General features: G+C 40.7%; 2 protein-coding genes across 3 annotated transcripts; both read right to left on the bottom strand.

Moving 5' to 3' along the window:
* Positions 1 to 9,402: 9,402 nt before the first annotated feature.
* Positions 9,403 to 10,485, bottom strand: fut9a (fucosyltransferase 9a; the record flags this gene model as incomplete). Its single annotated transcript, XM_080750442.1, has 1 exon — positions 9,403 to 10,485. The coding sequence occupies one exon, from the start codon at positions 10,483 to 10,485 to the stop codon at positions 9,403 to 9,405; it is 1,083 nt and encodes a 360-aa protein (XP_080606568.1).
* Positions 10,486 to 15,459: 4,974 nt separating this feature from the next.
* Positions 15,460 to 19,472, bottom strand: manea (mannosidase, endo-alpha). 2 transcript variants are annotated; one of them, XM_080750439.1, is made up of 5 exons: positions 19,231 to 19,472; positions 18,044 to 18,665; positions 16,990 to 17,099; positions 16,760 to 16,836; positions 15,460 to 16,443 (listed from the first exon to the last, which is right to left on the bottom strand). In XM_080750439.1, the coding sequence occupies exons 2-5, from the start codon at positions 18,558 to 18,560 to the stop codon at positions 15,810 to 15,812; spliced, it is 1,338 nt and encodes a 445-aa protein (XP_080606565.1). In that variant the 5' UTR covers positions 18,561 to 18,665; positions 19,231 to 19,472; the 3' UTR covers positions 15,460 to 15,809. The 2 variants fall into 2 exon arrangements, with proteins under 2 accessions (XP_080606565.1, XP_080606566.1); XM_080750440.1 differs by lacking the exon at positions 19,231 to 19,472 and adding an exon at positions 18,967 to 19,085.
* Between the last annotated feature and the right edge of the window lie 697 nt (positions 19,473 to 20,169).

Below are 20,169 nucleotides of genomic sequence, written 5' to 3'. Positions count from 1 at the left end.
CCCCCCACATCTTTTCTTGCATGTCTCTTCTCTCTCTGCCCTTGGTTTCCCGTCTCTCTACACGTACTTATCTGAAATAAAGGATAAGAAAATCCTTAACTACACCGAGTTATGTCAGGGTCACACTTTGGCACGCACGCACGCAAACACACATGCGTGCGCGCACACACACCGACACACGCACATACGCACGCACGCACGCATGTGTGCTGCTGTAGCCTACACCACATGCATAATTATGACTTTGGGCACACGCACACATACACACACGCACACACACACACATACGCACACACAGACATACACATACACACACACACACACACACACGCACATGCGCACACACACACACACACACACACACACACACACACACACACACACACACACACACACACACAACCACTACTGTAAATGCTCAAAAAGCTAACAAAATCACATTTGTAAACAGAATGACAAAGTTCAAGGTAGTTGAGCCAGTTGATTGATATTGACATTATTAAAACATTTTCACATACCATGGTCACAATCTTTGAAATTGGAAAAAAAAAATTGGAAGTTCGGACACACTAATCATCAAGATAAGCATTCCAACATGTTTTTAATTGTCAACAAAAATGAAGCAGACACCAAGTTTGCCTAAACTGTGGTGGCCATATTGGATTTGACCAAAATGATGACTCTGAAGAGTCGCTGGGCACCCTTCCTAAATCAATAGAGCAATGATATTCAACTGGCGGCCCGTGGGCCAAATCCAGCCCCTGTAGAGCTTTCTTGTGGCCCCACTCCAGATTCCATATATTTAATATTTTATTACTTTTATGGTGAGAGGGTAGCTGTCCAGCCGCCATGTAACAAAGGTGCAGCTGATTCATGATTTACACGTTAAACATGGTGAAAAAAAAGAAAACAGTGGCACATATACTTGAAATGCATTACTTGAGTAAAAGTACAGATATCTTACAGATATTTCAAAAGTTGAAATCTTCCATAAGAAAATAACTTGGGTCAAAGTGTTGCAGTTCACATGTAGGAACGTATCTGGTGTTAAAATGTATTTAAAGGTGATACACCATGAAATTTCACTTTTCCTATTTTAAAACCTTTTTTTGGGGTCCCACTAGCACCTTCTATCCTCACAAAGTCCCATTTCTGACCGTTGTGTCTTTCTCTGGTTTTGAGAAGGCGAAGGTTAAAAGTATCCCACGGGTTCTCAAAACAGGCTATCCCGATTTGCTGCCGATTGTGACGTCATCTGCCGATTGTGACGTCATCATAAAAAAAATAATAATACATGTGATTTTGTGGGGGGGGGGTTGGCGCAGTTCAGGCCAAAGGTGGTACTGCAGCTGAAATGCTCTGAGAGCCATTCAAAAATGAGAGAGGCTCTCTATTCAGGAGTGGTAATTTAGCCTCAAACCTTGTGAAAAACGTTTTTGGGACATTTATAAATATGATATAAATACTTTTTAAATGCATGGTGTATCACCTTTAAGTATCAAAAGTAAAAGTACAATAAGTATCAAAATGTACTTTTACTACTTCTCATCTCAGTACTTTTCAAGTAGCCAGGTAGCAACAGATGAGTTTTGAGTGCAATCCGTTCATCACATGCCATATCCATCCATTTGTAGCAACTATTTCTGAATTTTGAGAGGATGTTGTCCATTACATCAAATAAATAATTATCCATCTGCAGTGCACTGTCCAATTTCGATTGAAGGTTTTACACAGTTTTTTCCCCCTTGGGATAATAAAGGTATCTATCTATCTATCTATCTTATATCCTAAATAGCGGTCTGGTCTGAAAGATGGTATAGCTCTCAATTAATGGATCATGGAACATGTAAACACTTCACCTTGCAAGTCTGTCTCCAATATCTTTCTCACAGACCCTTCCATGACAGGGATCCGTGCATAGAACATACTGAAATATCTACTTCCTGCGTGTGCACTTTAAAGGACTGCCACAGACATTATCCTACCGTATGTGCATCAAAATGCATGAATGCAGTATAAAGCAGGCCCTAATAAGTTCTATAATGTACACATGATGTCGACCTATAGCACACAACAAACAGTCAAACTATTACTCCTATCAGAGTGACCTATAGCACACAACAAACAGTCAAACTATTCATTTTTGTTGTAACAGTCTTGTGGCCCCTGACTTCAAGTCATTTTACAATTGTGGCCCCCTGCCTAATCTATGTTGGAAGTTGTGGTCATTTGGCGTGGTCATTTTCGGTATTTCGTCCCAGATAGAGAGTTTCGCACAGTTCTTACATTGTTCCTTGGGGTCATATTAGCCAAGAACAGTTGAGATATTCTCTCCTAAATGAAGCACATACGCAGGCCCGGATCTACCATATGGGCACTTTGGGCACGTGCCCAGGGGCCCCTGGGCATCAAGGGCCCTCCAACGTTTTTTTTTTTTTTTTTAATCAGAATGAAATAAATGATGTCCACCACCCCCTGAAACAAATGCTGTGAGAATGCTGCTGAAAAGTGCTGATTGTGTGTTAAGTACAATGTACAATATTTCATGAAAGTCAAGTCAACTGATTAAAACTCTGCCGGACCGCACTGAGCCAACTGCTGCTGCAGATGTTATATTGGACCTACATGCCTACATATGTCTACAAAACATTTTGCACGCACACAGGGGCGGGCCCCTTGGCGCTTCAGTGCCCAGGGGCCCTCTGAGGTGTTAATCCGGCCCTGCACATACGTATCTTAGCCAGGTCCTAGACTAATAAGCAGAGGAAAGGGTCCATCTGAAACACCCAACATGCATGGCCCCAAATGGGCAGAGGGCGCCATCCTAGGGCAAAAAAAGCAGGTATGGTCACATCTCTTTAGCAGCGATGGGAGATATGCACAGGGGCCATAATGGTTCACCATGTTTAGTTAGTGTGAACTCTGCCATTCACTTGACGATGTTTAAAGCAATTTTTTATAGTTATAGTGATTGTTATAGTTATAGTTATAGTTAGTTATAGTTATAGTGCTCAGTGTGAATGGCCCTAGGGGAGAGAATAATTAGGGCCCGAGCACACACAGTGTGTGAGGACCCTATTGTAATTGTAAAGATTATTCTTATTCCCCCGAATAAATCGCGTTTTTGAGCCGCAAAACGTACTCCAAAAGTTGCGCAACTTTGCACACACATCACAAGTGGCGAAAATTTTCGTATTTAATAAAAATCAAAAGGGGGCGTGGCCTAATGGCTCAATAGCGCCACCTACAAAACTTCGTGCCTCAAGCCCCACCATACGGTTTCACCTACATGTACGAAAATCGGTACACATCTGTATCATGTCAGGACTCACAAAAACGTCTCTTGGCGCCATGTCCGAAACCAAACAGGAAGTCAGCCATTTTGACTAATTAGTGGCGTTTTGGCGCATTTTTGGCCGTTTTCACAGGTCGCACTTTAACGAACTCCTCCTAGGGGGTTAATCGGATCAACTTCAAGTTCGCTCGGCATACTCAAGACACCTTAACGATGAAAAGTTGTGCGAATCGTGAGTTTTCATAAAACGGCGTGCCCGTAGCGAAGCATCAAACTTCCTTCGCCAAACAGGAAGTGCCCTTCGCCAAACAGGAAGTGCCTCTATGAATCATGAACCGTTTGTTGTACAGACTCGTGGCTGGTGTCATACGACTTGATTAAGAGTCCTTAACCATATTTGGCACTTCCTTCGCCAAACAGGAAGTGCCCTTCGCCAAACAGGAAGTGGCTCTTCATCTCATGAACCGTTTGTCGTACAGACGCATGGGTGGCATCATATGACTTGATTAAGAGTCCTTAACCTTAATTGGCACTTCCTTCGCCAAACAGGAAGTGCCCTTCGCCAAACAGGAAGTGCCTCTATAAATCATGAACCGTTTGTCGTACAGACGTGTGTGTGGCGTCATATGGCTTGATTAAGAGTCCTTCAGCTTAATTGGTTTAATTAGCCCCGCCCCCTCTTCTGATTGGCTGCTGCCCCTTGTGACGTGGGTAGAGCTGCGAGGGCCCGGTCATCGCTGCTTGCAGCTTTAATTAGAATTATGATTTATTGGATGTGCAGAAGGTAGACATTGTAAATAACATTGTGCAATTAACTCAGACTTTTGTCCTTGTTGGGCTCTGACAACGGAAAAAACTCTTTCTGAGCCTTGAAACACCTCAAGCTCTTATCAGTCAGTCACAAACAGTCCTTTACTGAGGTGGTTTGTCCTTCAAAATCCCTTTTGAAGAGTGTACATTCAGGGTTTTCACCCAGCCACACAAAAAAGACGTCATTGGGGCAGGCATGCAAATTATAATTGTAACTAAGCTACTGTTTCTGTTGTGTCTGCACTGCAGTCACATATAGAAGATCCTTTATGTACAGTACAGCATAGATAGGGACACAGATGGACAGAGAGACATCCGAATGTCACAGTAGAATGCTCACAGCGCCTCGCATTGCAAGGCGTTGTGAGCATGTAGATCGGCTATTTTCACAATTTCTTCCTCTAATATTTGACAATTGGGCCAATGTTTAATTTGTCATTTTAGAGGCATTACAAAGTCCTTAATTTGTCACTTTAGAAATGTGTATACCGTATATATATATATATATATATATATATATATATATATATATATATATATATATATATAGCTATACACTTAAACTTTATGTTGGTTTGTTTACTGTTGAGAGAGAAAACAATGTTGCTCATTAAGTTAATCATCTGGGGACCCCCCAAAATAATTTGGGGACCCCCCTGGGGTTCCCGACCCACAGGTTGAGAACCACTGCCCTATTCCAATTTATATTCAGTCTTTTTTCATGGAGTGGGAATGCTGTTGTGTCATACCGTAGCTCTGTTGGCTGACTTACCAATTTATGTTTATTTTTAACCTAAAACAATGTTGTTGAAATTCAGATAGATAAACTCAAGACCACCCATTATGCCAATGGTTCTCAACCTGTGGGTCGGGACCCCCAGAGGGGTCCCCATATTATTTTGGGGATGTTTAGCTAAAAAGTGTATACAGAGTATCTGCATTCTAAAATGACAATTCAAGGACTTTAAATACATTTTTAGTACCTCTGGTCAAACATGTCAAATATTAGAAGTAGAAATTGTGAAAATAGCAGATCTACATGATCAGAGCATGTAGATCGGCTTGCCAACTCCTACAATTCCAATTGCTTGTGCAGGGTGGGGGTCCCCAGTTGAAAGATGATTATTTTGGGGGTCGCGGGCTGAAAAGGTTGAAAACCCCTGCATTATGCTATAGTGCCAAAGTCATCATAGAGGCTTAGACCATTACTACCACGGATACTAAACTATAACACATACTTCCACTAGGCATTATGGTCCATGTAAAAAGGTAGAATTACATTTTTACCCTGCATGTTCAACAAGGAGTGACTTCTTCAACGGCTAATTGTCCATATCTTTATTTTCTTTGACAGTATCAGACATCTACAGTTAAACACAACATTTGGCAAAATACAATGATTTGGCAAAAAACTTGCACTGATTGATTCACAAATCTTTCAAGTCAACTGACGGAATCTGAGCATTGTTTGAGAAATGCTCATATTCAGCAATACATGAAGAATTTAGTCCATTTGAGTCCTGTTTTGGACATCGCCATTGCCAGTGCCAGGTCCTAGAGAATCCAGAGACCTCGATGGTTCACTCTCTGTTTCTGTAACACACTCACAGTAGGGAACATCATCTTGCTTGACTTTGTGCAAAAAAGACGTCATTGGGAAAAGAGGAATAGAGTGCGTACAGTCAACAGTGACACAAAAGCAAATATGTTGTTTGCGCTAAGTCACCAACCACGTTTAACAACAAACCATTGTTTTTTCATACATGAGATTAGACTGTACAATGTGAAACCATACCACACAGTTTCATAGTTATACTCTGGGACGGCCTAAGATGCCATTTTCTGAACTCACAATAGCTCCATCTGAGAAAAGCCACCAGCACAGTGAGTCACACATTTCCACATGAATAAAAGTGCTACTGTATATCGCTGCTGCATTTCAGACAAGACTTCTGCAATTAGGTCATGAAAACAGGATTACCGCCTAATCCAAAAAACTGTCTGTATTCTTCTGTGTAAAATTGCCTCACTTGAGGAAAATGTCCATCTCACAACAATGAAATCATTGTCTCCAGCACTGGCCTTCCATCTTAAAATGTCTCTTCGGTTCCCTTCATTCATAGCTATTTTGAAGCACCAACATCACTCAACATAGGTACAGTGAAACCATGTACAATGCCTGATACCTCCATGTTAGAAAGAGATTTTAACATTAAAAATATATACAACACACTTGTTTTCCATCAATGGAGAACCAGTGGGTGTTTATCCCAATGAAAAGTTATTATATAGTTCCCCTTGTCTTCTGCATACTGCATACAGAGGAATGATCTATGTTAGTGGGCTAGTTTGTTTTTATCAATCAATCAATCAATCAATCAATGGTCCCATTGACAGTAACATGTAAATAACCTGAAACATGTTTTGAGTAGTTTGACTGCAAAGCCACTCTGACTCATCTTGCATAAAATGTTTTGCACAGTTCTTGTTGTAAGACTCAACCATTTTGTGAAGTGTATAGTTGAGCTGAATAAAGATTCACTGTTCCAGTGGATAGCCTGTGACTAGAAAAATGATGTGGTTTCTGTACACAATGAGATTTCCTTTCACATTGTGATGTACAGTAAGTGGTGTAAGCTAGCTGCAGAAAGCCACAGAAAAATAAACAGGAAAGTATAAAAGTAAAGTCTTTCCCACTAAATCTCAGCTTCTCTGCCTTGCCAAAGAACAGGATGGTATGAAGACTCAAGGACAGATTGTGTGTGTGTGTGCACGCACGCACGCACGCACGCACGCACGCACGCACACGCGCACACACACACACACACACACACACACACACACACATATATATATATATATTAGGGCTGGGACTTTAACTGATTAATTACGATTAATTAATTACAGAAAATTAACGCGATTAAATCACACTTAGTTTTTGCACCACAGAACCTTCAGTTTCAGGCATACCGATCATAGCGATGCACCAATCAAGAAGAGACAACAAACGCAAAGGGAGAAGTAGCCGATCAGAGCGCTTTGCTTGGCCCAGTGGATGCGAAATTTGCGAGATTTTAAAAACTCAGTCGTTGATTCACTCGTACAACAAAATGTGTTTCACTTGAAAAAAAAATGCTTCTCGTGTCAAATATTATGCGATTAAAATGCGATTAATTGCGATTAATTAATTACAAAGCCTGTAATTAATTCGACTAATCTTTTTAATCGCATCCCAGCCCTAATATATATACATATACACTGTACATATATACTGTATACACACACACACACACACACACACACACACACACACACACACACACACACACACACACACACACACACACACACACACACACACCACACACACAGTATATATGCACCCACACACACACCCACGTGTGTGTGGTGTGGTGTGTGTGTGTGTGTGTGTGTGTGTGTGTATGTGTGTGTGTGTGTGTAATCCCATAGTGATTATCACTGCCAAAATTCACATTTTCTGAAAAGAGTTTCCCAAACATGTGGGCAGATCTCAGCTTGACTAATTTCTTAATTCTTGCTCAAAACGCCCATATGATTATATTTGCTTCAAATGCTTGAAAATACGTACCGTACATAAATATTTGCGATTGTGTTGGGATTGCGATGGGAACGAAGAACATAACAAGCCCACACATAAGACTGTGTGGTCACAGGTTTCAATATTATGTCTGTTTAAATTGTGCTCACATTGTTATTGTAGAATCTATGAGACATTTGCAGATCATAATCAGAGTGCAACATATTATGAAGAAGCGGAGGACCTTTACACTGCAGAATGATGGCATCAGGGACGTGCTGGCCATTGGGAAAAGCGGGATAACTCCCGAACGGCCGGTTCATTCCCGGCCGGTCCAGACCGGCCATTAGGAAAAAAATAAAAATAAAATGTCGGCCTTTGTTCCATTTTGGGGGCTGGGCGGCCAACAAAGTAAATTGTCACTGTCGGGCAAAAACCTCCAAGTTTCAAATGTATAATTTTTTTCGCTAAGCAAAGCCCTGCTTCATCATATAAGGCTGTTGCACAAAAGTAGTGAAAACAGCAGATCTACAAGCACACCGCGAGGCGTTGTGTGCTTGTAGATCGGCTGTTTTCACTAGTTTAAATCATTTTTAAAATGATAAATACAAAACAAACGGTTTTGGACATACAAGGTTTCCACCCGACAAAGACGAAATATAACTCATGTACAGTAATTGGCCCACTGGCTTGTCACTAATCATCTGAAATGGCAAATCTTTGAGTAGCAGCAGCGCTATAGAGAGAGATCTCTCTCCATAGCGTGCAATGTGGGCCTCTCCAACTCTTTTTCCCGGGCTGAATCAGGGGCCCAGCACGTCCCTGGATGGCATTATAACTATGTTGTCCTTATAACATAAATAAATAAATACATTAGCAATCTCTCTTTAACCACATCTGTTCTGGTGTCCCAAACTACTGGAGTAATAATTTGCCTTACAGCAGCTTATATCCCAGTCTGTCATATTGTATAAAGATAGGTAACAGTTGGTTTTGCAGTTTTGCAGTGCAAATGTCATTACAAATATGAAAAAGAAAGCCTGATATTTCCAAAAATATACAATATGTACATTTTACAGTAAGATGACACCATTGACCATTGAACTACCTTCACATGTGAGTTCAGTAAACACTGCATAGGTTAATGCATCACTATTACAGATGACATAGTGTTTATCATAATAATGCCTCACTTCAATAAATATTACATAAATATTTTTCAATCAAACAATTGTCATTCCCACCTTCAAGCAAACACTATTTCAATGTCCATTTTGTATAATTTCATGACAAGACGTATGATGTATACACAATGGCAAGAAATGCAACATGTACAGTATGTAACCTAATTGTACAGGTATACATCCAGTCAAGCACACATACTAATGATTAAAAAAAGAAAGAAAATAGCAGCAAATGTAGTCATGTGTACAGGTGAAGTGCAAAATACGATTCCAAACAGCATAACAAAAACAAGTACTGTAACAGATAAAAAAATAAATAGAAACCATAAATTAATAACAATATGCAAAACTGCAAAGTAAGTAAGGCTTAGAAAGACAGACTAGCAAAGTGAAACAAAATTACAAAAAGAATGTCTCATTTGGGCCACTGAACCAATAGAAAATCATCATTCAGGATCACTGTCGAAGATGAACCTTCATGAGGACATGAAGGATAAAAACCTCAAAGCACTGCCCACAACCACAAAGCAAGCACTGCACAGCCCTTTGATGTATTATCCACCCCAATACCATTTGTCAAGGTTATTGAATGCCTTGTACTCCTTGTGCCTTCTCAGGTAATCACAAGCCAGGCATGTATGCTCTGCCCAGAAGTAGGCCTTCTTCACTTTAAAGTGCCGTCGCCACTCAAAGTACCTCAGGTACAGTTCCTCATTTTTGTCCAAGAGCAGCAGGTAGTCGGCCAGCTCCTTGGGCGAAGTGAAATCGTCCACATGGATGAAGGCGTCCCCCTGGACAAAGTTCTCGTAGTTCTGCCTGGGTGGGCCGAGCACCACAGGCACGGTCCCTACCGACAGTGGGTTGTACAGTTTCTCAGTGATGTAGTCCTTGTGAATGGAGTTCTCAAATGCCAGGTAGAACTTACAGCTGGCAATGGTGGGAAAGTAGTCTTGGTCAGAAATGTATTCCCCAAAGGCTTGCCCGTAAGCATGAACCTCAATGTGTTTGTAGAGCTCATTGTAATACTTCACCCGCACATGGTCCGGGTTCCAGTTGCTCACAATCCAACAGATCAGCTTGCTTTTGCTGGGTGGAACAAAGTCGTCGTCGCCCTCCGCTGCCACAATAGACCCGTAAGGCACTTCAATGTCAGCATCCTGTCGGTAGTTGAGAGTCAGATTGAATAGGTTTTCGATCCCAGGCAGCTGGGATGAGTGAGAGGGTGACTCCAGGTTCATCCATATCCACTTCTGGAAGGATGGTCGCTGTGGAGGTGGCAAGTTGGACAGGTCAGTGCAGATGTCTCTGTGATGGATGACAACCCCATCCGACTTGTTGTATAGGTTCCGGTCTGCTGTGATGACGCAGCCATCAATGTTGAACAGAGAGCTACAGACACTGAGATCATAGGTCTGTCCGAAGGGCCACAGCCAGACCAGCACTGTGGTCAGGTTCTTGTCACTCTTGGTGGAGAAGAGGGTTTTCACCCCATCTGTGGATGTTGTGGACTCTATGGGACCTGATAGCCAGCTGGTGGAGGGTTTAAAGTACATCAAAAACAGAGTCACAAAGCATCCCAGTAAAAATGTGCCAAGCAAAAGGGGTCGTAGAATTCTGTGGAAAGGTGCAGATGGCATAATCTGTCCTGCAAAGGAAAAAAACGAGAAAGCCTGTTAAAAATGTATGATAGTGTATACTTTTCATTCAACATCAAATATGATTTGTGTTATAAATATATAAAGTTTGCCAGCGCCTTGGAGGGTATGCACTGTAGATGCCATTGTCACTAAGCTCAGCTGTCAAATTGAATATCATCGCTGTCGGGTGTAAACCTTGTATGTCCAAAACCGTTTGTTTTGTATTTATCATTTTTAAAATAATTTAAATTACCAACGTTGATGATATGCTTTTATATATTCATGATACAGACCTGGTGGATTTTACTTTGTGCTGAAATCCAAGCTAGAGAAGTTGTGGGGATCGGGGGTCATGGGTCCTACATTGGGTCGACGTTGAGCTCATTCTTCTCAGTGATGCAGTGTTTGTAGGAAATGTTTCTGGTCACAGCTGTTTTAAGAGATCACAACCGCATGCAGAATAATAAGGATCCTTAATCAACTCCAGGTTTTTTTCTGACAGGTTTTCAGCAAGCTTATGAGCTTCCATGCCACTTTTAAGTGAGGAGTGTGAGACAGAAAGAAAGTGAAACAATGTGAAATTGACCAAAAACCAGCAGTTTAAAACATATAATGGCACACAAATGCAATTCCCTATTGGTAACCCTGAGGTTACAGACTGCATGTCAACATGTGGGCACAAAGTCATATGTTGAAATCCAATTGACACAAATGCATGTTCTAATTGGGTCAATTTTCACATTAAAAAAGGAGTTAAATCAACAAATATGTTTTTGCTCTGTAAATGAATAGTATGATAATTTACTTTCGTATTCACTAATTGAGAATGGAGAATAAACAGTAAACACCACAAAAGCAGACATAAGATGCCAGTTGTTTTTTGACAGACATATAAGAGAATACTGCCATCTTAAGGCTGGAGAGAGTAGAAAGGCTCAATGACTCTCCCAAGTCTCTGGGGCTCAACACACCTGCATGTTGCATAAAGAGGCCATACAAGCAAACAGAGATGCCAAGTCTAGAAGAGACCTCGCTAGACCCTGTTTCATTCTATACCTCTTTGAAAAAGCTATAAATTACAACTGCAGAGTCTCTTTAATCCATCTGTTCTAATTAGACCTACAAAATGGTTCACATAGAGCAACTGGACCTATTTCTTATACAGTAGTCCTGTTATGACATTTTCACACATAAGCTACTACTGTACAAGCAGCTGTGAATTAGCAACAGAGTTCCATGTTCATGCTGTCAATCAGGGTCAGATGAATCTAACTCCCTTTAAGCTCTTATGGTATCAATATTTTCATATAATAGGTACAAATCCTCTTACACCGTTGAAGACACTTTCTGTATAATCGGGGTAGGCTAATGCTCATTGCTTTGCATAGAATGTGGCATGTAGACTACACAATGTAGTAATGTATCTATGCATACGATAAAGGAGAAATAAAATACTATTGCAAACATGCTATATAGTAGCTAGTAGGCCTATTGTGGTCAAAGTGACATAAAATCTGCACATACCTGTATATGGAAAAGTTCTGGTGTGTTTTGGCAGGTAGCCTATGCAGTGAGTGAGGTCAAAAGCATTAAGGGTGCTCTTCCTTTTCCTTATCATTATTTCTAAACTGTATATCAACTAACAAATAACACTTGAATAAGACATGGTTGCTTGCCTGCCTTCATTCAGATTTTGAACAAACTGCCTGGGTTCTGGCAAATGCATTGTGAGATATTTGGGACACCAAAATAGCACCGCATGGGTAAGTAGTCTGCAGGGTTGAACTGACCGAGAAAACCGAAAAATACAATTAGGTAGCATCAATCATGAAGGGGTAAGGGTGATTGATTGCTTGGGGTGGTTTTAATAGCTTAATTTAGCCTTGACATGCAATGCCAATGCCATGATGGAATTGTAGGCTACTGATTTATAAGAAATTATTTCATTTCAGGTTCCTATTTTATTCTTAAAGGAAGGCCAACGGCACGGCTTTCAAAAGGGCATCCCATCCAAGGTGAGAATTAATTTTCGGGCACTATAAGCTCTGAAGGTCATTTCAAAAGGCTATGGTAACCACCAAGGCGCATACTTAAAATGGGTGTCATTGTCGGTATATGGCATTTAAGTTGATGAGAATAAGAATGCCTGGCAGTGACTGCATGTTACCTATAAAAACGCCCTTTGCGCACCCAAGACGCGCACAATATAAATAATAGGACAGCTGTGACAAAAGTATTTGCAATGAAAACACCATCAGCAACGTTATCTACAACGAAGAGTGACAAAATCGATGTGGAAGCGTTTAATGATCCCATAGGAAAATGTGCCAGTTCCCCAACCCAAATAGCCAATAGAAAAAGCCTTCATTGTAGGCTAACGGGAAAGAAGCTATAGGTGACGATCTATGAATGGCAATGCAAAAAATAAAAAGAAGAAAAGAAAAAAATATATAGCAATGATTTCTAATTAGCATACGATGAGTTTGGTTGAAAAACAGGCTATACTACTGTTGTGCCATGGAGTGCAGTGAAAATAGCCATATACATTTCACTCACCATCTCGACAGACGTGAATAAAAAAGCCATTTCGTCTCGTTTCCTCACAGGGTCGTTCTCTCATTCAAAGACACCTTGCAACATACCGAAGGCATTCGGAATATCAGGCTGGAATTAATGTTTGTGCCGGTGGCCGAATTCGTTGGAATAGATTCAATGAGCTCCGATCCATCGTCCTGGTCGCTACCTTGCAATGGGAGTCTATTCTTTCTCGCTGTCCTCTATTGCAAAGAATAATGTCTAGAATTCTAAATAGATGCAAGACTGATCGCTATCTAATACACCCCTCCTGCCCTGAAGACCAGATTCATCGTTTGGTGGTGTGTGAGGACGCCATGTATGCTCAGGGATGTGATGCGATGTGGAATAATTCCCTGCTGGCTGCCCATGCGCTACCTTACTCTGTTTACCGACAATGCAGCTGCAGGCTGGAGCATCAGCCTCGGTGTGTAGGATGCTGAGATTTCGCGTCAGGCAGCGCGTGTTTTAATGCATTAATGATTTAATGTTAGACGTTATTCATGATGGGGTTAAGAGATCCCCATTTTTAAAAAAGGACTCAAATTATTTACACACTGGTGGTGCATTTTTAACGCATCACGTTAAAATGCTCTCTCTCATCCTCTCTCGATCCTCTCTCTCTCTCTCTCGGCCAAACAAGATTTGGTTTGTCTCTTTAATGGACATAATTCTGACAGTGGCTCTGGACATGATGAAGCAGCCTATTTGGACAGCCTGACATTTGTCCTGGGCTGTCCCGCAGACGTGGCTGTTCGCATCACAGAGGATGTTGTTGTGGGCAGTCCTAGATGAATCTCAAGAAGACGGGCTTGCTTTAGGGCTGTGTGATCCTATCTCTACCATACAGTAGGTGGTGCTTCTGCAAGCAAAGCGACCAGCTCTGAGAACAAGATGACAGCACTGCAGTGTCACACACGTGTTCTTAAGTTTAAACACTCAACGAATATACTGACTGACATGTAATGTAATTGTATACCTTTGCACAATTGGCTCCATGACTGGAAGAGGTCATAATAGATAAGTATAAATGAAGCAAGATGGGATAGAGACAAAATAGGTAATAGGGACAAATAAAAAACATGATCTAACAAGCAGAGGGCAGTTCAACAGTGGCATGGGCCTGTAGAGAGGTGTTAACGCATATCTACTGTATTATGCTTACACAGAGTGTTTAAGTTACAAGATTATGTACAGATGGGGTGTGGGTCAATCCTCATGTATATCACAACACTTCAATTCAAATACAAATATTTATTTCTCTGAAATGTCATCTGAGAGGCACATACAGTATACAGTATGCCAACCATGCAGTGCCAAAGCACCTGCCCCTTGCTTTGATAAGAAAATGCCCCTTTTGCCTGCATAACTTCTCTCTCTGGTGTCTCTCTTGCTGAACAACACTTACTCTCATTCTCAATCAGTAATAGACTTTTGTTTCACCTTCCTGACAAGTATGGCTTTAGCAAGAAAAGGCACTGGCATGTTAACTCAAATATACTGTATCTTCAGATGGGAGCCACTACCAGTGTCACCCAAAAGACACATGAAAGAAAACAAAGTCAATAATGGCCAAAAGTTAACAGCCCTAGCAAGACCTTCCTCTGAACAAAAAAAACAAAAAACAAAAACAGATGTTTTTATTTGTGTATTTATTATCTTATGGAGGCAAATATTTTTAGGTTCAGAATGTACATGTCCATGCACAGTTTATGCTTGTTGTTGATTAAGGAAATCTAGATCAGTGATGAAACCTAGACATTACCACTGCATGGCCTAGATGTAAAGTAAAATAAATAAATCTGTGTGATCTTTAGATTAAGTGACTTCTTCAAGAGCAAAACATAATTGCACATAATTCTGTCTTAGGTCATCTTATAACCATGTTCATGCTTTTTTTCTAGGGATGTACTGATACCATATCTTAATTAATTAATTCATGTATCGGACAACGGATATCGGACACGATAAAAAAAATACAAAACAGGTCTCTGGCTTAAAAATATATAATATAATCACAAAATTCTAAGCCCATAACCAAACGTTTTAGCATTTAATTATTAAATAAGCGATATCCCACAATCTTATCCAGCAAACTTTTTTTGTTGCTCCTCCACTCTTGTCTCACGAGAGACGAGACACGAGTTGCCATGCATTGCATTTTGCACTGAAGCCTATCCTACAATTAATAAATGGCTTTTAATTGAAAGGTGGTGCATTTTTTTTAAACTTGCTATGTAGCCTACTGTACGTATCGGGTATCTAGGGCTGTCACAATTATTACATAATCGTCTAATCGTGATTATTTTTCATAATCGTCATAATCGTTTCCATGTCAAAAATAGTGGAAATAGCAGATCTACAAGCTCTCAACACGTCGCATCGCGACGCGTTGTGAGCTTGTAGATCTGCTATTTCCACTATCAATGTTCTTTTTTAAGTATAAGTTGTCAAATATGTCAGCGATTTCTTTGTGTATTTAGCTTATGTGTCATATCTATCATGTGTAATTCAAAGCCTAAAAGCCAAACAAATGTAATTGTCAACGACAAAAACACAATTAAATCGTTAATCGCAATTATTTGAGAGAAAATTAATCATCATGTAAAATGCCATAATCGTGACAGCCCTACGGGTATCGATATCGGGAAATATCAAAATATTATCGTATCGAAATTGAGAAAAACTTGTGTCGGTGGCAGGTGCATCCCCACTTTTCCCCCCCTCCTGTCTGTCAGTCATTCTGACTATCATTCTTGCCATTTCCTGCGCTCTCCACTAAATATTTCTGCCCATTTGCGAGTTATCTCCAGATAAACTGATGGCTTGTTTGGCAAGTAGTCTAGAAACACAGTCTGACCTGTTTTGGGAACCGCCATTTCTATTTGAGTCCCCTCATGCCATTCATTAAAAGATGTTATTGAGATGATATCAGGTTTGGCTTTCAAGGCACCACTCAGTGCTGTTTCATAGTACTTCCCATTAATTCGGTTTCGGGTGTTTTGGAAGTTCCAGGGTCTAATACTCGTGTCAATGTACCCAGGGCCTACGCTAGGGACAAATATCAGATCGTTGACCGCACAGAATGTTTTAAGAGACTCCCAATTACGATGTGTAGAGCCATAGGAGAATCCATTGGTGGCAAAGTATGTATAGATTCCATCAAAGCCAGCGGTCAAGATGTCTCTCTTGTGTTTCTCCTCAACCAGCAGGGCAATGAAGATGGCATCATACGGGGTATCCCTGATGCTGTGGCTCCCTGTGTGCTTTAGCAGTATGGCCCACTGCTCAGAGTTCAGCAAGTAGGAGTCATACACATAGAAAAAAGGCAAAAGCTTCCCAGTGTTTGTCCTGTGTCTGTAGAAGGCAGGGTGTTTTCCATAACTGAGGAGGGAAGAGTTATCAAATAAAGATCTCAAAAAATTAGAATTGAAACAGGATGAGTCACGGGAACAGATAGGCTCATGAGGTAACTGTCATCATTGCTTTATATCTGAATCAATAAATATGACTGTTTGGAACCAAATGATGCTTTGATGGATCCCATATTGACAGTATTGATGTTAGTGACAAAAGAAGAATGACGAGGGAACCTGGGAGGGCGGGGCATATGTGGGGTTGTATGTCTTTATACTTGAAACATCCTATAAATAAAGTTATAAAATAAAGAAAAGAAGAATGACAACCCACTATTACTCACTTATCAATGATGTACTTGATGTTAGCTAACATTGTGGCCTCGTCTCTCCCTTGGTATGGTTCGATGTGAAAGGCCACCTGTACAAATTATCAACAGTGGCAATACAATATTATGAATATTTGTTTATACTGTATGTCTAAATTTATATTCATGTTCATGGTTTAAGTATATTTTAAGCATTTCATCAGATGTGTGTCAGAGTAGACAGCCAACAAACACAATCCACAAACCTTTATATAGTATTTAAGTGCCACATCCAGCAACAACGGCACAATGTCATCTGTAGGCTCACCATTGTCGTCCTTCATACCAGGAGGGTACCAGGAGACAGCAAGAACACCTGAAAAAGTAGTCTAAATGGATTTATCATTAAACAGATTAAAAAAGAAAGAAAACATATATATAATCCAGGACCTAGGACGTCCTAAGAATTGTGAAATACAAAGAAAAATTATAATTATAATAATCCTACATATAAATAAGGAAACCTCTGTCTGTCAGCATTGTTCTCCTCAGTGGGTTGATCTCAACTTGCACACGGGCATTGAGCATTATGATGATTAGCACATGCAGACAGTGAGGAAGCCTGTTTTGCACTTTCCCAAAATGTAAGCTGTTTATCACCATTTTTTGTGTAAACACCGGAGATCTGGTTCTGGCTGTGGGATCTGTCATTATGGTTAGAGCTGTGGTAGGCAGGCTATGGGATGCTGGCTTCTCTCTCTCTCTCTCACACACTCACACTCACACTCACACACAACGTAGCTCTTGGTGCTAATAGCAGTAGTGTGTTTACTCATTGATACATGGAGCAGATCGTCAGCGAGCAGTGCAGCTCTGACATTGCTTATCTGTGCAATCTCACGTTTCAGAAAGTACATTATTTAAAGCATTTTCAAGTTGAGAAATGAGGCGAGGTGTCTGCAGAGAAAAACGAAGGTGCAGCTCACTCAGCCGCACTGTATGTGTGTTTAACTGTCAGAGTTAGGTAGAGATTGAGTCAGGAAAACATGGCTGTTGTATTTCACAAAATTAGTTTCGAAACTATAAATATTCAGAATCAATACACAGCACATAACCCAAAGTGCTTTTTGAGTGCTCACATCCCCAGGTATATGGACTAGCAAAAAGAAAGAAAAAGAAACATTAAAAGGGGGCATCAGTGACTACTCATCAGGGAACCTAATTGATGTCAGCGCTCAGCGTGTACCGTGTATGTAAAAAAAAAAACTTCTAACAGCATGAAATCTAATTTCAGTACAAAGTAGAACAACATCGCCTTACCAATCGCTGCTGTTCGCAGCTGCTGCATGTGAGCCTCAATAACAGAGGGGTCTCTGGAGCTGTAAGCCCCCAAGTGTGGATAGAAGCTGGCCCCAATATCATCGGGTGGGCTGTGTCTCCCTTGTGGATATCCCTGGGCCACTTTGGAGTCCCAGTGAGGCAGCTGTGGGTGATCCCAGTGAATGTATTTGCCATCTAACTGTGGGTTACCATACCAGGTATAGTAGAAGACATGGATGTTGTAGTTGGGAGGAGAGAATTTCCTAAGTGTAGCTTCCAGCTCTGCATCCTTATTCTCTGAGTGAGCAGTGTCTGTCCGATCGACAGCCTTGTTTTCTTTCTTAACTTGAGTCTCATCCTTTACAACTCCTCTGATCTCCGGGAACGGTTGAAGACTGTCAGAGTTGCCAAATGGTGAATCCTGCAGTGCAAAGGACTTTAAGACCACCGTTACTATGAATGTGAGCAGCACCAAGCCAATTAATGTGATGCAAGATCTGCGTCTCAACCTTGCCATTCTTCAGTTGGCACATGAGGTTTTCCACAATGCACTGTCAAGGGAACAGAAGGGGGCTTTTGGACACGGTTCCACTGGAACTTGGCAGCTGGATCTTTGCTTGGCCTAGGATATTAAACAAATGTAGATGAGAGAGACAGACAGACAGACAGACAGACAGACAGACAGACAGACAGACAGGCAGACAGAAAGAAGAAGAAACAAACAAACAAACTATGTAAGCACAACAAGATGGCAAGAATATGGCCAAGGTCCATGGATGCAAAATTTGAGTAGGCCAAAATAAAAAATTAAGATCAAAGAATGTAGGGATATGGACATCCCCATAATATGCAATATGCACGATTAAACGAATAAAACCCCTTTGTTAACAGAATATACAAATACAATATAGCCTAAACATTACCTGATTTAGCCTCAAGTATGCCAAGTGCATTTCAGTTACTTTAATTGTCATTATCAATAGAATAAATCCTGTTTTAATTTTGAAGAAAAAACACCTGCCAACACCTGACTGACTGGTCCGGAGCAGTGAGCACTCTCATACTATCCTTGCATACTATGCGGAAGTTTGGTAAAACGATATTCTATTAACCCCGCGCACATTACCAACAATTACCCACACATACAAAACACATGAAATAGTAAGGGTACTTAAATAAAACTATACCTTCATACTAGCGTGGCTAAAAGACGAACTTTGACCTGTCAACAACAGCGAGGCAAAATCAGCAGGTTATATCGATTTCCCAATCCCACTGGACACTGATAGTGATGATAACCATGCTTGCTAAGCTATTTGAAGCATCGCATGGCTAGCTTGCTAGACCCCGCGGCTTGTTAAATTGAAGCCAATCTATCTATTTATATCGAGCAATATCAAGTCCTCGTAATTTAGTGTAATATTTTCACTGTATGGGATGGGATGGGATGTACGACAGGCAGGCTGCCTGGGAAGAGCTTTCACTTTGTCTACGACGGTGTCGCTCGCAGACAATAGCAGATCTTCAAGCTCACGAGACGTCGCATCGCGGAGCGTTGTGAGCTTGTAGATCTGCCGTTTCCGGGACACCGGCTTCAGAACGAGCGTGTGACGTCACCTTAAGGCTGCATTCAGACAGCTTGAATCAAATCATATCGCCCCCATTCGGCAGGGAGGGTACATTAGCCTGAACAAGTCAAGACAGGTGCCAACAAAATATCAGGTGCGACAGTCAAAACTTATTAAATATTACTTTATTATTGTTATACGCACATCACACCATAATAACGTATTCATAAGAAACCACCTGAATCGATACAAGACCAAACTAATAATCCTTTTGGTGTTGTGAAAACAAATTAAACCCGTTAAAGTTTAAACCGTTTATTGGCATATTTTCACTGCGTATTTGGCACCTTCACTTGGACGTTAACACCGGAAATATAACGTAAGTTAGTTATCAGTTAGCTACTTTTTTGGGTTAATAATAGCATGTTTAGCAACCTTTTTAATGCTGTTATATAGACATAACTCTATGGTTATAGATAGCCAAATTTGTGTTATAAATCTATGACACCAGTTAGTAACTTAGCTAGCTCATTTATTTTGATTGATTGATTGATTATA

This window comes from Nannobrachium achirus, assembly GCF_963921795.1.
Source record: "Nannobrachium achirus genome assembly, chromosome: 20".
NCBI classification, from domain to species: domain Eukaryota; kingdom Metazoa; phylum Chordata; class Actinopteri; order Myctophiformes; family Myctophidae; genus Nannobrachium; species Nannobrachium achirus.
The sequence above is the reverse complement of the archived record's forward strand: the minus strand, read 5'-3'. Positions and strand labels throughout refer to the sequence as shown.

What these genes read in the sequence shown, in the direction of transcription:
- manea (XM_080750439.1), bottom strand. Translation starts at nt 18,560, where the DNA reads ATGGCAAGGTTGAGACGCAGATCTTGCATCACATTAATTGGCTTGGTG. An exon ending in GCTGCGAACAGCAGCGATTG is followed by an intron (nt 17,100 to 18,043) that starts GTAAGGCGATGT and finishes CTACTTTTTCAG; the next exon opens with GTGTTCTTGCTGTCTCCTGG. An exon ending in CACTTAAATACTATATAAAG is followed by an intron (nt 16,837 to 16,989) that starts GTTTGTGGATTG and finishes TAATTTGTACAG; the next exon opens with GTGGCCTTTCACATCGAACC.